This window comes from Tursiops truncatus, chromosome 1 (genome assembly GCF_011762595.2).
Source record: "Tursiops truncatus isolate mTurTru1 chromosome 1, mTurTru1.mat.Y, whole genome shotgun sequence".
NCBI lineage: Eukaryota > Metazoa > Chordata > Mammalia > Artiodactyla > Delphinidae > Tursiops > Tursiops truncatus.
In genome coordinates, this window is record NC_047034.1 from 72,248,209 (window position 1) to 72,261,963 (window position 13,755).

At 58.1% G+C, this 13,755-nt stretch overlaps 1 protein-coding gene across 4 annotated transcripts in view; it reads right to left on the reverse strand.

Annotated features, from left to right (window-relative positions):
* EFNA3 (ephrin A3) overlaps positions 1–10,363 on the reverse strand; it is a 30,002-nt gene extending 19,639 nt beyond the window's left edge. For 2 of the 4 annotated variants that reach the window (XR_004526907.2, XR_004526906.2), the window contains exons 1-5: positions 10,141–10,363; positions 3,768–4,081; positions 3,233–3,298; positions 2,965–3,042; positions 336–472 (exon numbers count right to left, since the gene is read on the reverse strand). Coding sequence is in view for 2 of the 4 variants with exons in the window: in XM_033857691.2 (XP_033713582.1) it covers positions 2,625–2,755; positions 2,965–3,042; positions 3,233–3,298; positions 3,768–4,081; positions 10,141–10,268 (717 nt within the window). In the remaining 2 variants the exon portion in view is untranslated. Of the gene's footprint in view, positions 1–335; positions 473–1,616; positions 2,756–2,964; positions 3,043–3,232; positions 3,299–3,767; positions 4,082–10,140 lie in introns of those variants that run through there. The other 2 variants (XM_033857691.2, XM_033857696.2) reach the window with 2 other exon arrangements.
* Positions 10,364–13,755: the final 3,392 nt, after the last annotated feature.

Here is a 13,755-nt window from a genome sequence, read left to right on the forward strand (position 1 = left end):
CCAGTGGGAAACCTACCCACTCTCCACGGTCCGGTCGAAATTCCGTTTCCCATGTTTTATGAGTACAGAGGGGGAGAAGACACAGTCCCTGCTGCTCAGAGACTCACAGTGCAGCTGGCAAGAGCCACAGGGCACACAGGAGGGGCCCTCACCCAGGACCCAGCCTGCCCACACAGTGCCCTGGTTGGGCTGGAGTCACTGCTTGGCAATGAGGAAAAAGGCACCCCCTCCCTGGGCCAGGGAGCTTGGCTGGGCAAGGGAAGCCTGGATAGATCTTGGCCCCTATCAGCAACCCCTCACCGCCCTCCTGAAGTGCCCACCTGTACAACACTGACCTCACTGGGCTTAGGTGGGGCTGTGACCTTTGACGGCTTCAGCCACTGTCCCGTCTTCTTCCTTCTGTCCCCTCACTCTCCTGATGGATGTAGGGTGCTGTTGTTATGTGCAGCTACAGCACCCGCAAACTCTCAGCCTTTTGGCCATAATGTTTTAAATGAAAGAAATAAAATTACAAAGGATTATAAAGGAAACCAATTATATTGAAACACAGTTATCAAAACATTTACATTTTTTGGTATAGTAATATATATGCTTCTTTATTAACACATTAAAAACAAGATCTAACAACCACGGTTATTTCAAAGTAGTGATGAGAGTAAATGATATTTTGAGATATCTTCAAAAACTATAACGCAGTCTGAACACATCTGTGTCTGTTACAAAGTCACAGGCGCCCTTAAAACTACTGTGGCTATTTTTTTTTTAAAGCTTCTTTGTTTTACCTTCACATTGTTTTTTAAAATTTTTATTTATTTATTTAGTTTTGGCTGTGTTGGGTCTTCGTTGCTGCGCGCGGGCTTTCTCTAGTTGCGGTGAGCGGGGGCTACTCTTTGTTGCGGTGCGCAAGCTTCTCGTTGCGGTAGCTTCTCTTGTTGAAGAGCAGGGGCTCTAGGAGCGTAGGCTTCAATAGTTGTGGCACGTGGGCTCAGTAGTTGTGGCTCAGGGGCTCTAGAGCACAGGCCCAGTAGTTGTGGCACACGGGCTTAGTTGCTCCACGGCATGTGGGATCTTCCCTGACCAGGGCTCAAACCTATGTCCCCTGCATTGGCAGGTGAATTCTTAACAACTGAGCCACCAGGGAAGCCCACTACTGTGGCTTATTGCCCAAGTACATAGGAGAATGTTAAATTTCAGTTACAGGCGAGTGAAAATAAAGATATAATTTTTTCCTATCTAGGTTCACACCCCCCTGAAATCCATAGACCCCAGTCAAGAACTTCTGGTTACAGAATGGAATGGGAAGAAAAGGAGAAAACCACCACTGATTGAGCCTTATACTCCCTCTGCCATTTAATCTTTACACCATCCCTGTGAGAGGTGTATTATAACCTAAATTTTCTGATTGAGGCTCAGAGAGGTTGCCATGCCCTGCTCGGAAGCCCTTGTTGCTCCCTCCACTCAGAGCTGCCTCCTTAGGGGAGATGAGCCACAGAACAAGGTGTTCAGTTGACCCTTTGGCCCTAGAGTCCTGTCCCCTCCCCAGGTCCTGTGACCTGTGGGGTTTATTTAACCAGTGTACAGAAGAGTGGTGGCCCCTGGAAATTACACACACTCAGTTATTTTCATCTCCAGTTTATTTTTTTAGACTAAGAGCAGAGTATGAAAGTCACAGCCAAAGCACTTGAAAAAGGCCCAGGAGAATGGGTGGGGACCACAGAGGATGGGCAGGGCAAGGTCCTGGGAGCTGGGTCCCCGCTCAGGGCTGGAGGGGAGGGGGCGTTGTTGTCTCACGGTCTCCAAAAGTGTCTGTGCGTTGCATAGGTCCTGTCTTCACAGAAGACAAAAGAGGGGCCAGGTGGTCCCCCAGTAGGGGGCCTAGCCTGGTGGGGAAGGGGTCTGAAGCTGGAAGGGGATGTCAAGGAAGGTCAGGGGGTTAAGGAGGGGGAGGGATTCTGTCCATCTGTACATTATATATAGAGATATAGAGTCTGTACATGCCTGCCTGGCACCCCAATGCCCACCCCTTGTCACCCTTGTCCACTGACGGCCCCCCCAGGGGTGTCTACTTGTAAACTTGGATTCAATCCAAACCACAGTCCTGGGAGTGGGAGTAGGGGGAGGAGGACGTGCTTATTGCTGTAAACAGGGGAAGGGGGCAGCAGGCGGCGCCACCCCTTCGCCCATCCAGTCCCCTCCCCATGTTCTGCCCCTGGAAGAGAGGGATTGGGGGTGTCTCCCACACTTCGATTTGCTCTCTCTGGGGCACATTTGTCTCTCTCTCGGGGGGGGGACAAGGGGGAGGGCACCAGGGGTCAGAGAAAGGTACCAGGGGGCAGGGAGTCCTGAACACTGCCCCTTATGGCCCCCCGGGTTTGGTACCAAACATTACCAGAGCCACAAGGCCACTTGGAACCCTTGGTTGTCCCTGTGCCTGGTCCACTACAGTGCCCTACTTGGTGGGGAGGGGGCAGAAGGGGTGGGCACAGATGTATGGTGCAGACCCCACTTCCAGCCATCAGAGGAGGGGTCTAGGCCCCAAGGCTCGGCTTCCCTTGGAGAGGCCAAAGGCTCCCTGCTCTGTCCCAGTCCCACTCCATCTCTCCCCGCCAAGGGAGGGGGCAGAGCTAGGAGGCCAAGAGTGTCATAAGGAAGAAGGCGATGCCCACCGCCAGGGGCAGGTGTTCCCGCTTGGGGCTGGTCCCGCTGATGCTCTTCTCAAGCTTGGGCACCTGGGGGTTCTCTCCCTCAAAGTCTTCTGTGGATAGATGAATAGACAGACTGGTGAGAGCTGTGCTGAGTGCTGGGGCGGGGCACGCGGCAGCGGCAGCAGCAGTGGAGCGGGGGACGTGGCCACCCACGGGGGTGGTAAAGATCGGTGACCCCAGGAAAGACATGCAAGATGAGCAGGCACCGGGAGGGGGCTGCGGTTCCAGCAGTGGCCACCAGAGGGCGCTGCGCACTCACCCAGCACGTTGATCTTCACATTGGGGCCCATGGTGAACTGGGGGAGAGTGGGGACCGGCTTCTCCCCGGAGTGCGATGCTGCGGGGGGGGGGGTGCGGGGGGGGGGAGAGAGGAGGGGATAGTCAGGGCCAGGATCCCCTCCCCCTGTTACAGCTGAGGACCGAGTCCCCCTCGCCTGTGCCCTCCGCCCCCACCCCCAGGAAGCCAGGGGAGCCCCAAAGCAGGGGAGCCGAGAATGGGGTCGCGGCTGGGAGCCTATTATACTCACTGGAGGCGCAGCAGACGAACACCTTCATCCTCAGACACTTCCAGTGCAGATTGTGGGTGGGCGTGGCTGGGGAGGAGATTGGGCCTGAGTGGCTTTCTCCAGATTTACACCCCGTGCCCTCCTCGCTCAGAAACTCTCCTTTTCACCCCCTCCAAACTGCCCCTCTTGGGCAGTGTCCTTCAGTACCTCCTCCACCCTTTGCGCATTGGTCGTGGTGGCTCCGCCGTCAGCCCTAGAAGCCCTTTGGGTCCCATCCCTCAAGAAACAATGACCCCTGAGGTCCCGGCCTAGAAATGGCCCTCACAGAAACAGTGACTCTGCGACCCAAAGTTCGGAATGCCACTAACCTCTTTCTTAGCCTCAAGACTCTGAGCTGGAACCCTGAGGTCCCCAGCCCCCACGCCTCATCCCGAGGTATCACTCCAAGCGACGGAGACCTAGTGCCTTGCAGCGTTGGCCCGCCGCCGGCCCCTCGGGACTCCACCCCCTGGCATTCTTAGGTCCCGCCCTGGTCCGCCGCCTGGCCGTCACTTACAGATGTAGTAGTACTCGTGGCCCGCGTGGAACTCGTAGCCCAGAGAGAAGGCGCTGTAGCGCTGGAACTTCTCCGAGAACTTGATGGGGCTGTGGGGAGCGTGCGGTCGGTTGCACTCCCAGCGCTTGAAGCCTTGGCTGGCGTTGCAGGTGCGGTAGCCTGCCCGGCTCACCATATACAGCACGTACTGCTCCGCCCCGCCTCCGGGCCCTGGCCCCGCCCCCGGGCCCACCCCTGAGCTGTTGTAGTGCGGGCAGTAAATATCCAGATAATCGTTCACATTCACCTGCACTGTGTAGCCCTCTCGCCGCAGGCTGTGGGGAGAGGAAGCGGGTCAGAGAGAACAAACCCAAAGCCAACCCACTTTCCACCTCACCGCTCCGCAGACCTTCCCCAGGGTCCTCGGAGCCTCCCGGTTTTTCTTCTGCGCTTCCTCCCTTCTCAGTCCCTGTCTCTGTCCCCAGGGCCCTAGTGCCGTCAATCCCCCAGCTATCCTTCCAGGCCCACTCCTTGTTCTGCCCTTCTCATAGTGGCCACCAGAGGGTAGCAAAGGCACAGGGAAGCCCTGCCGGCCTCCGAAGGAAAAGAGGCGGGGGAGAAGGGTGGAGGGAAGAAGGGAACGTATGCTTTGGTTACCACAGAAACGGCGCAGGCCCCAGCGACTCCCAGACCCAGGCCCGGATTTCCTCTGTCCATCCCCCATAATTCACTAGTAGGGAGGAATGATAGAAGGAATGGAAGTGTGAAAGTGGGAGGGATCCCTTCGAGGGATGCGCACTCTCCATCGCCTCTCCCAGCATGCTTTCCTGCTGCTGCCAGTCGGCCCCAAAGGCGAGTCGGACAGGACCTGCCCTCACAAACGCATGTATGGAGGCTTCATGCATATACATGCACAAGTTCTATGGCACACACACAAATATGTTCACCGCCCACTCATAGGCGGTATACACATAGAAAAAGTAGGTGATATGTGTGCTGGACTGGCATGCCGGTATTGGTTGACCCCAGCAATTGCAAGCTCTTCCTGCTCTTCCCACACACACACACACACTGGCACATGCTCTCTCTACGGTATGACTGGCCTCTGTCCCTTGAGTCCCACTGACTTCCACCCTGAGGCCACGGACAATTAGGTCCCCAATAACGTGACACAATAGATCAGGGAGCTAAGGGACTCAACACCAAGGCTCCGTGTGGTGTCACGCTAACCAGCCAAAACTTCTGTCTCTATACACCTCCCTCCTCAACCTGGACGCCAACGCCCCAGGTGATGACGATGCTGGGAAGAGTAGTGGGCATAGTGCCCAGACAAGATGGCTGTGCCTCTTACTTCCCTGATCCTTCTATGGGCAGAGAAGCAGATGCTGGGTCCCTTGTAATCCCCACCTGCCTTGCTAGTTACCATCAAAATGTTGGTATTACTGTTCTCCATGGTGGTACTGAGTGGTGTGGGGATGGGAGAAACATCTGAATGGAGAAAGAAACTCAGAGAAGTAGGCAGGAGTTTCCCCTAATTTCCTTAGCATAAGAATGCACACATCTTGGCAGTGAGAGGGGAGTGTGGTGGACACAGGAAGGCATGGGGTACTTGGCAAAACATCCAACCACTGGGGTCCCTGGTCCCTGGAACTCCCTGAGGGGAGAGACTCACTCCCCATGTCGCCAGGCACCTTCCAGTTCCACAAACAGTAATTAGATCCATTAGGGAAGCGAGCTTGGAGGCCTTTGGATAGCATGGGGCCTTGAGAGTCCCTCCTCACCTCACCGTACTTCCTTGGCCTTGCCTGTGCCACCCCCTCCCCAGATACTCCCTTCCAAGCCCAGCAGTAAGGCAGATAGGTAAGAGCTGGTGCTTGAGCACCCCAGTAAGAATGGGCACGGCCTCCCTGAATCATCAGGAATGCCACCAGCCCCACTCGGTCCCCATGGGAGTGATGGGTCACTCTGGCCCCTCCTTGGCCCTGGCACTCAGGTGGGCAGGAGTCTCTGCCTGGGGCACTGGGAGCAGGAAAACGGGTTAGACCAGGCCTAGCTCCCAGCCACCACCCCAGGTTTGCCTCTCTATCCCCAAGCCCAAAGTCTACTGTTTTCTCCACAGGCTTTGAGGAGGGGGCCACCAGTGCCAGGCCTGGAGCAGCTGCACAGGCACACTGGGGCCTCTGTCCATTAGCTTCGCCCGGGTTTCCAGCCCTCCTCTGAAGTAGCGCCTCCCTAGGGCACTGCCCAGTTCCTCCACAACACACCCTGCTCTAGCAGAGAGGAAGCCAAAGCCAGAGCTATCCCTACAGGTACCTCAGTTTCCTTAACGCAGAGGGGAGTAGCCTTATACAAAGGTTGCTGGGCGACCACAACTGAAGAGGAGCCACCTCTTTCCCATCCCTGGGCTGAGTGGAACAGCCCCTGAAATGCACCTCCCTCCCCAAGCTGTGCATGTGGGAGAAAGAACTGCTTGTGGAATGCCTGTGCCCAGTTGGTAGCTGGTGGACAGGGGGCAAAGGGCTGGGTGCCAGGATCCCCAGCCACACCTCCCGGGAGACCTGAGGTGTCTGCTCGGCTTGGGCGCTTTAATTGAATCTGTCATCCTCCCAGCCTTGGCACTGAAGAGGGAGGTGCCGCTAGGCCCCGGCTTAGCGCCACAGCTCACCCCCCTCCAGGGCCGCACCGCTCTAACCTAGAGCCATACCCCACCCCCCGCCCCACGGGAGAAGATAGGCTGGGGGCTGGGGGCTGGGTCGTGCCTGCCCCTTCAAACAGTTCTCTATTCTTCCTCACTTCATCCCCTCCTAGCCTCCCATTTCTCCTCCAGAAAGGCGTGTCAACACACCCCACCCGGAGGGGGTGCCCCCTCACCCTGTTATTTCATTTCTCCCGGCTCTCACCGCCCCCGGTGCGCATTCCCACCCCTCACTTTCACTCCTTCAGTGGCCTACCTGCTCGAGCCTGGTGGGGTGGGCGGCGGGGGAGCGGGGAAGGAGCAAACCTCTCCCCCTGGGGCAATTAGGGGCAGGTAAACAGGGTGTCTAACGGACCAGGGAGTAGGGAAATGATCCCCAGAGAGCTGAACTTGTTAAATCCCTGCCCCCACCCCAGACGCCAGGATGCAGAGCTAAGGAAGTGGAGGAGGGATAAAGACACCGGACCCCGGTTCTCCTTCTCTCTAGCGCGCGCCCCCGAGGCTGCGCGCCGCTCACCCCAGCAGACTAGGCCTGACCACGTGTGTGCGGCGTGGGGTCCGCGCACCCGGGCTTGGGTGGGTGACTGGCGAGAACGCTCGCGGGGCGGCGCGTGCACGCTGACACCCCCTCACCCCTCCGGCGCCCCGGGCCTCGGCGCCCCACCGCACTGGGTCTTGCCAGCCCGGGACTGGGCCCTGGGCTTCTCCGGACGGCGTCGGATGGGAGAAAATCAGCGCGCCCCATATCCCCGCCCCTCCTCCCTGCGACAGCGGCGGCGGCGGCGGCGGCGGCGGCGGCGGCGAAGGTTTATTGATCTGCAGCGGCGGAGAAGCGCGAGAAACCCGCCGAAAGCGAGACACGTAGAAATGGAGAGAGGGGGAGACGCACACCGAGAGGGGGATGAACAGAAACCGGATTCACTGAGAGGGGAAAGGGAGTGAGACACAGCGAAAGAGAGGGATCCAGAAACCGAGAGAGAGAGGGAAGAGAATGAGACAGGAGAGAGGCTTGGAGAAAGGGAGAGACGTAGAGGCCGCTCCAGAGAGGCCCACAGACAGCAAAGACGGAGACGGAGAGACGCAAAGCAGAATATCAGGGACGGGGAAGGGGTTCAGGGCAGAGACTCGGTGACAGAGAGAAAAGAGAGAGAGAGAAAGACCAACAGGGAGGTAGTATAGCCTCAATAAATATTTGTTCAATAAATATATGAATGAAAGAGAGATAAGCAACAGAAACATTTCAGAGATAAAGAGACAGGTAGGGAGACAGCTAGAGAAAGATGTTCCGTACACTTCTTGAGATAGGGGTGAAGACCAGCACCTTTGCACACTTCTGCAAAGAAATGGAACACGGTCCTGGGCGCATATATTTGGCCATTGGCCAGTCCCGACCCCGCATTCGATTCCGGGCTCAGGGGACCCCTCGACCTCACACTCTCACGCTTTCCTCCAGTATAGTTCGCCCAATCCCTAGTTTCTGGGCCAGGCTGGGAATAGATCTCGCCTATTCCAGAGGACCAAACGGAGGGGCCGAGTGGGAGATAGGAAGCGAGATCACGGTCGCTGTGCAGGGCACTGCCCCCAGGTCTGTCAGAGACCAGCGCACAATTTCCACCAGTACACTCCCACGTGACCCCCAGGAGGCGGGGTCGCAAGACCCTCTCCACATGATCCCAAGGGGCAGAGATCCTCGGCAAGTGACGGGGGGGTGGGAGCCAGGAGCCCAGCTCACGTGACCTGGGGGAGGGGGCGCGGGAGCCTGTGGCTCGGCCCGGCCCCGCCCCCAGCTCCCTGGCCCTCTCCACTCCCGGCTCCGGAGCACGTCGCTCTCACGATTTATGGGGCCGCGGCTGCCGCAGTGAGGGAGCCGGGGAGCTCGGGCACAGCGGCAACAAAGGCGGAGGAAGCGAGGCGGGGGCGGCGGCGGCCTCCCGGCCCGGTGCGCGCCCCCTCCCATCTCTGCCGGTCCAGACCTGTGGGGGAGCGGGGAAGACAGAAAGGAGGCTCTCGGAACCTGGGCTCCCCACCCCCTCCCAGGGCTTTCACCTGCGCCCAGGTGTATGAGGGGAGGGGAACCTGATCGACAACATCCCTCCCCCCCCCGCCATTCCCGCATCCCCCTGGCTCTGGCTTCTCCTAAGAATATGGGGGTGCCCTGACGGTCGTAGGGAACCCGGGGCCCCTCACCTGCGCGCTCTCTGCTCCCCGCCCCCCGCCAGACTCTAGCGGGGCGGGGGGCGGACGTGTGAGTCTGGGGGAGGGAGACGAGCTAGACTGAGCAGGGGAGTCAGCCCCCAGTGCCCCTCGGATTTCTCCGAGTCCCGGTCCGGGGGGGAGGGGCCGTATCCCCACCCCCGAGGTTTCCATGGGAAGCGAGAGGGGGGCGTCGCTGGCTCATCCCCACCCCCAGTCTGACACTCCGGGCGCGAGGAGGGAGAGAGGGGGAGGCGCAGAGCCCCAAACAACAAAGAGCGGAGCGGCGAGCGGCACTCCCTCCCCAGGGAGGTTGGGGGTCGCGGCCGCCCGGCCTTCTCAGTCCCCTCCTGTGGGCCTCGCCATTTGCTCCCGAGTCGCCCCCTGGAGTGGGGAGCCAGAAACAGTGCCACCGCCGCCGCCTGGGTAGGTGTGACAGTGACCCCCGTGTCCCCAGGGATTCCCCCCCTCCACACACACACAGACACACACGGAGGCGGCCGGGGTGATACACACGGCGGCTCGGCGGGGAGGAGAAGACAAGGGCAGCAAGGACTGAGCAGAATGAGGACCTGGCCCCGCAGCCGGCACCCAGCCGCCTCTTCACACACCCCGGGAAACCACACGGCCGCCCTGACACCCGCCCAGACCGCGGCCAGCCACCCTCGCTCAGAAGCGGCCGGCCACGCGGACAGCGACCGCAGCCCCCTCCCCGACCCGTCGCCCGCTCCCACCCCCAGACAATCGCCGACGCAGACACACAAATCACACACTCAGACACACACGCACACTGACAGCCGCGCACGCCCGCTCACTCTTGGAGCCACACGCCGTCCCCAGCCCGGGCGTGTGTGTGCGTGTGTGACACGCCGTCTCCTTGCCTCCCTCCCTTTTGCCGGTACCCCACGTTCCCATCCTATCCAAGCAGCACCTCCAGAGCCCCCCAACTTGGCGGCCCAGCCCCAGGTCACCCCAACCGGGCTTATCCATACAACCAGGGTAACCCATTCGCCTTCGTTCTGAGGAGGTGCTTGGTCGGACTCCTTGCCTCAGCTCTGGACTCCACTTTTAAAAGCAGGAGTCATAGAACCCCTTGAAACCCTCACGGCTGAAAACAGGTCATCCCTGGGTCCCCCAAGTGCGGCGGCCTATCCCCAGCACACTGGTACTCCCAAACCCCAGCCCGGCCGAAGGAGAGGAAGATGGGGGGACTGTCGGTGGGGGTAAGCTATTCCAGAGGCGGGTGTGGAGAGAAGCCAAGGTAGGGTGGGGTGTCCCCGAGGTGCCTCCTCAGCACGGCCCAAGCCCTGGTTACTATACCTTAACAGCCTCTTTCAGACACCCCCCGAGTGTCATAGATGCCCACAGAGTGTTTCCCCCTCTCCCTCGCCTCCTAGCCCCCAGCTATGGTCTCCCAGGACTCCCACCCCAGGTTCCCCCAGGACTTCCCAGGCCTCCCCCTCTCACTGACGCGGGACGCATGGGCTCCCTGGGCCCCCGACTCACTGCTGGTTGGAGCTGTTCCAGTACACCGCATGCCGGTTTCCCAGCGCCCCCCCGGGCCCTTGGGCCAGCAGCGGCAGCAGCGGCACGGGCACAAGCAGCAGCAGCAGCAGCAGTGGAGCCGCCGCCATCCCCAGAGCCGCCGCCGCCGCCGCCCCCCGACTGAGCCCCGCGCTCCCGGCTTCTTGCTTCCCAGCTCCCTGCTGCCGCCGCCGCCGGCCCCAGAGCCTTAGGCCACGCCCCCAGCCCTTCCCTCCGCCCTCCCGGGTGCGCCCCTGAAGCCCCGCCTCCGGCGCGCTCCCGCCAGGCCCCGCCCCGCTCGGGCCCGGAGCGCGCGCGGCGCGTGGGAGGTGAGGACCGTGCTGCCCCCTCGGGAACAACCGGGGCGCTACTCGCCTCTCACTCTTAGGTTTAATTTGCTACCGCCGACCCTGGGCCTTCAGCTCCCCAATCTGGAGTTCCCAGGAGAAGAATTAGGGAGGCCGAGACAGGGATCTTTATCTCCTGTGAACATTCATTTCTGGGATGGGGCGAAGGAGACTTGAAAAGAAGCTGGGGGTCCAGGACCCCTTAATAAGTAGAACTAGGTCCCCCTCCTTTCTGAACAGTCTGGTCCTCTGCTCCCTTTATGCCCCTCTTCCCATGTGCATGAGGAGTCAAGTGGGTTCTAGAGGGTGGCTGAGAAGCCCTCAGCTGCCACCTAGGACCTGACAGCTGTTGACCTGAAGCCCCCAGCTGAGCAGGCGGCTTATTTTTCTTGGAGGTAGTGTAGAGTAGCTCAGCCCCCAAGAATGCCAATACTGGGTGCTGGAAGGGCCTTCGGCAGTCCAGGGCCCAAGGCAGAGGAGGGACCAAGGAGAGTCAGCTAGAGCAAAACAGGCTTCCCTAGGACACCTACAAAGGATTCTTGACTCACACCCAACCAGAGCCCCCTCCCAGCGCAGCCAGTGGTGTCCCCAGGCATTCTCACTCCTACTCTTACAGATGCTAACAAGAGGGCAGCAGGCAGAGCACCTTGTCTTCCAGCTCTCACCATAGTCACCGTCCTCACAGTGGCACCCAGACACAGACATTACACTCACACATTCAGGAGAAAAGGCACAGACACCCAGAGGCAGAAAACATAGAAACACAGGCGTTTGATACAGACATACACACACACACACAGATAACCCTTCGGAGACACACACAAGTAAAGGTACTATCAGACAACTAGAGATCTGTAGAAACACAGGGATTAGGTACACATAGATTTAGGAGCACACACCCAGACACACACACAGTGACTCACACACAAGACCATGCACACACTCTGACACACACTCAGCTCTGCCCTCTCCTCTTCTCTCTTTTCCTATGAAGTAGAAGTTGAGGGAAAGGGTCTAGAATCCGGACCTAGGGGGTATCCACCCCTCATCCCCTTTTTTGGAGAGGCTCAGATTAAGCGTGATCAGGAGGACCAGGTCTCAGACCAGAGTCTCAGAAACCAATCCAACCACCTGTGCCCAGGGTGACAGGCATGATGCCCTTTTCTTCTTACTGCAGGAGAGAGGACATACAGGCCCTCTTTATCTGCTTATCGTTGGCGGGAAAGGGATCCTGACCACAATTTGGCCTCAGATGCTGGGTTTGGGGGAGGGGCAGTGCCAACGAGAAAAAGCCCTGTGCCTAGCTGCTGCCAGGCAAGAGCAGGCTCTGTCCTCTCTGGGCTCCACTTCACCCCAGGAGATCTCCTCTCTCTTCTCAGAAGCCAGAAAATAAATTAGGCCCCTTGGGGGGGGAATGGGGGACATTGCAAACAGCTCTCCGTCCCCCCAGACTCCTCATCCCCAGGGAGATTTGTTTCACCCAAATGAGGCTGACCTGCCTACTCCAGGTGCCACAAATCCCAGCCTCCTCCCTGCCTACCCACATCCCTGCTCTGCAAAGGGAGGTTTCTCTCTGTTGGGCCCACAGTTGGCAGAGAGGCTGCCCGTATTCATGGGGAGTGGGAGCCTGCTGGTTTGGCCTAGGACTTTAAATTCCATTTTAGAAGCCCTGTTTATAGAATCTGGGTCCCACTTAACGATTTAGGCCCTTTTCTGTAGGGCTCAGATACTCCTCTTTAGAATCTAGCGTGCTCTCCCTCAACCCCCGCTCAATAATAACTGAGTTCTTTTCTCTACAGTTTGGAGCTCTCTCTCCAGGATTTAAGCAGCTCTCTCTATGGGGTCTAAGCCTCTGGTTTTTAAGTTCTGAGACACTCTCTATAGAGCCTAGGCCTCTGTCTGTGGGATATGGTGCTCTGTCTATCTGGGCCCCTATCTAAATTAGGTGCTGGCTGATTTGGGCTTTTGGGTGAATTAGAAAAACCACCCCTCTATGCAGACCCAGTCCTTAGGGTTCATCTCTTGGCAAGCGGTGCCTTTGTGCAAAAACAAAGGTGCTGCTTCCTTCTGTGGGAGGTGGCCCTATGTGTCTCTCTATCTTAGTGAGGGAGCTTGGGCTGATTGCCTGTACTACTTCTTGGGTGGCTCCTTTGTGCCAGGCACAAACCGCACACCTGTATGTGGCAGTTCTGAGTATAGGATATGTGCTTCCAGCTGTAATGCTTAGGCTTGTCAACAGGCCTCTATTCATGGGGTCTGGACTTCTCTAGGGTTTGGGTCTCTGTGTGTAAGAAAGATCTGGGCCACTGTCTACAGGCCTGGAACTGGATCTGAGGCCTAAGCCTCTTTCTGTGGCATCTGGGTCATGGAAGGACCCAGGCCTCCATCAATGGGGCCTAGGGCCTCAGTTTATAATAGTGACTCAAATCTTTCCTGACTGTGACTCACAATAAGATGTATATTTTGCATTTGCAATACAGTACACACACACACACACACACACACACACACGCACACACTTTCACATATAACTGAAATAATGTTTCATGAAGCAATACTTACCGTATTACAGAAGATGCACTCATATTTTTCTTCTGTTCTATTCTTAAAAATTTATTACATAAAGTACAAAGCTCGTTAAGACCCAGAAAATTGATTCCTTGATTGTATCACCCTTAACCAGTTACAATCTATAGTTTGAAACACTCTAAGGCCTGGGCCCTGCCTGACACCTCTCTGCGGAGTGAGGGCCTCTGTGGAAGCTGGGGTTCTCTCCATGGGGCTGATCCTCTTTCTCTAGGGCCTCAGGCCTCTTCCTCCTCTCCTGCAGGCTCTGCCTACATTTCCCTCTGACCCTCAGGCTTGCCAGAATGCTGCTGGCTGCCATGTTCTCTCCAGGGGCACTGAGTCAGGCCCTCGGGAGTTCTCTGAATGTGGTGCCTTACCCCACCCACCCCTCCCCCTGGGGCCAAGGAAGCAGGGAGCTGAACAGGTCAAGGGCAGAGGGAGTACTCAGGCTGTGTGGCCCAAGGCAGCTCCCGGGACATCGGGTGGCAACCACAGAGCCGAGCTGTGTTCAATAAATCATGGAGACTAGGGCCTGGGGGAGGGGGAGGCCAGGACGGAAGGGGGGGGGCCATGGATAAATAATTCATTAAACAAATAAACAAGGAGCCTGTGAGAGGGAGGATCAGGCACGCATGTGAGCGGGAGAGGCAGCCGCCAGTTCCAGACATGAAATATTCACAGG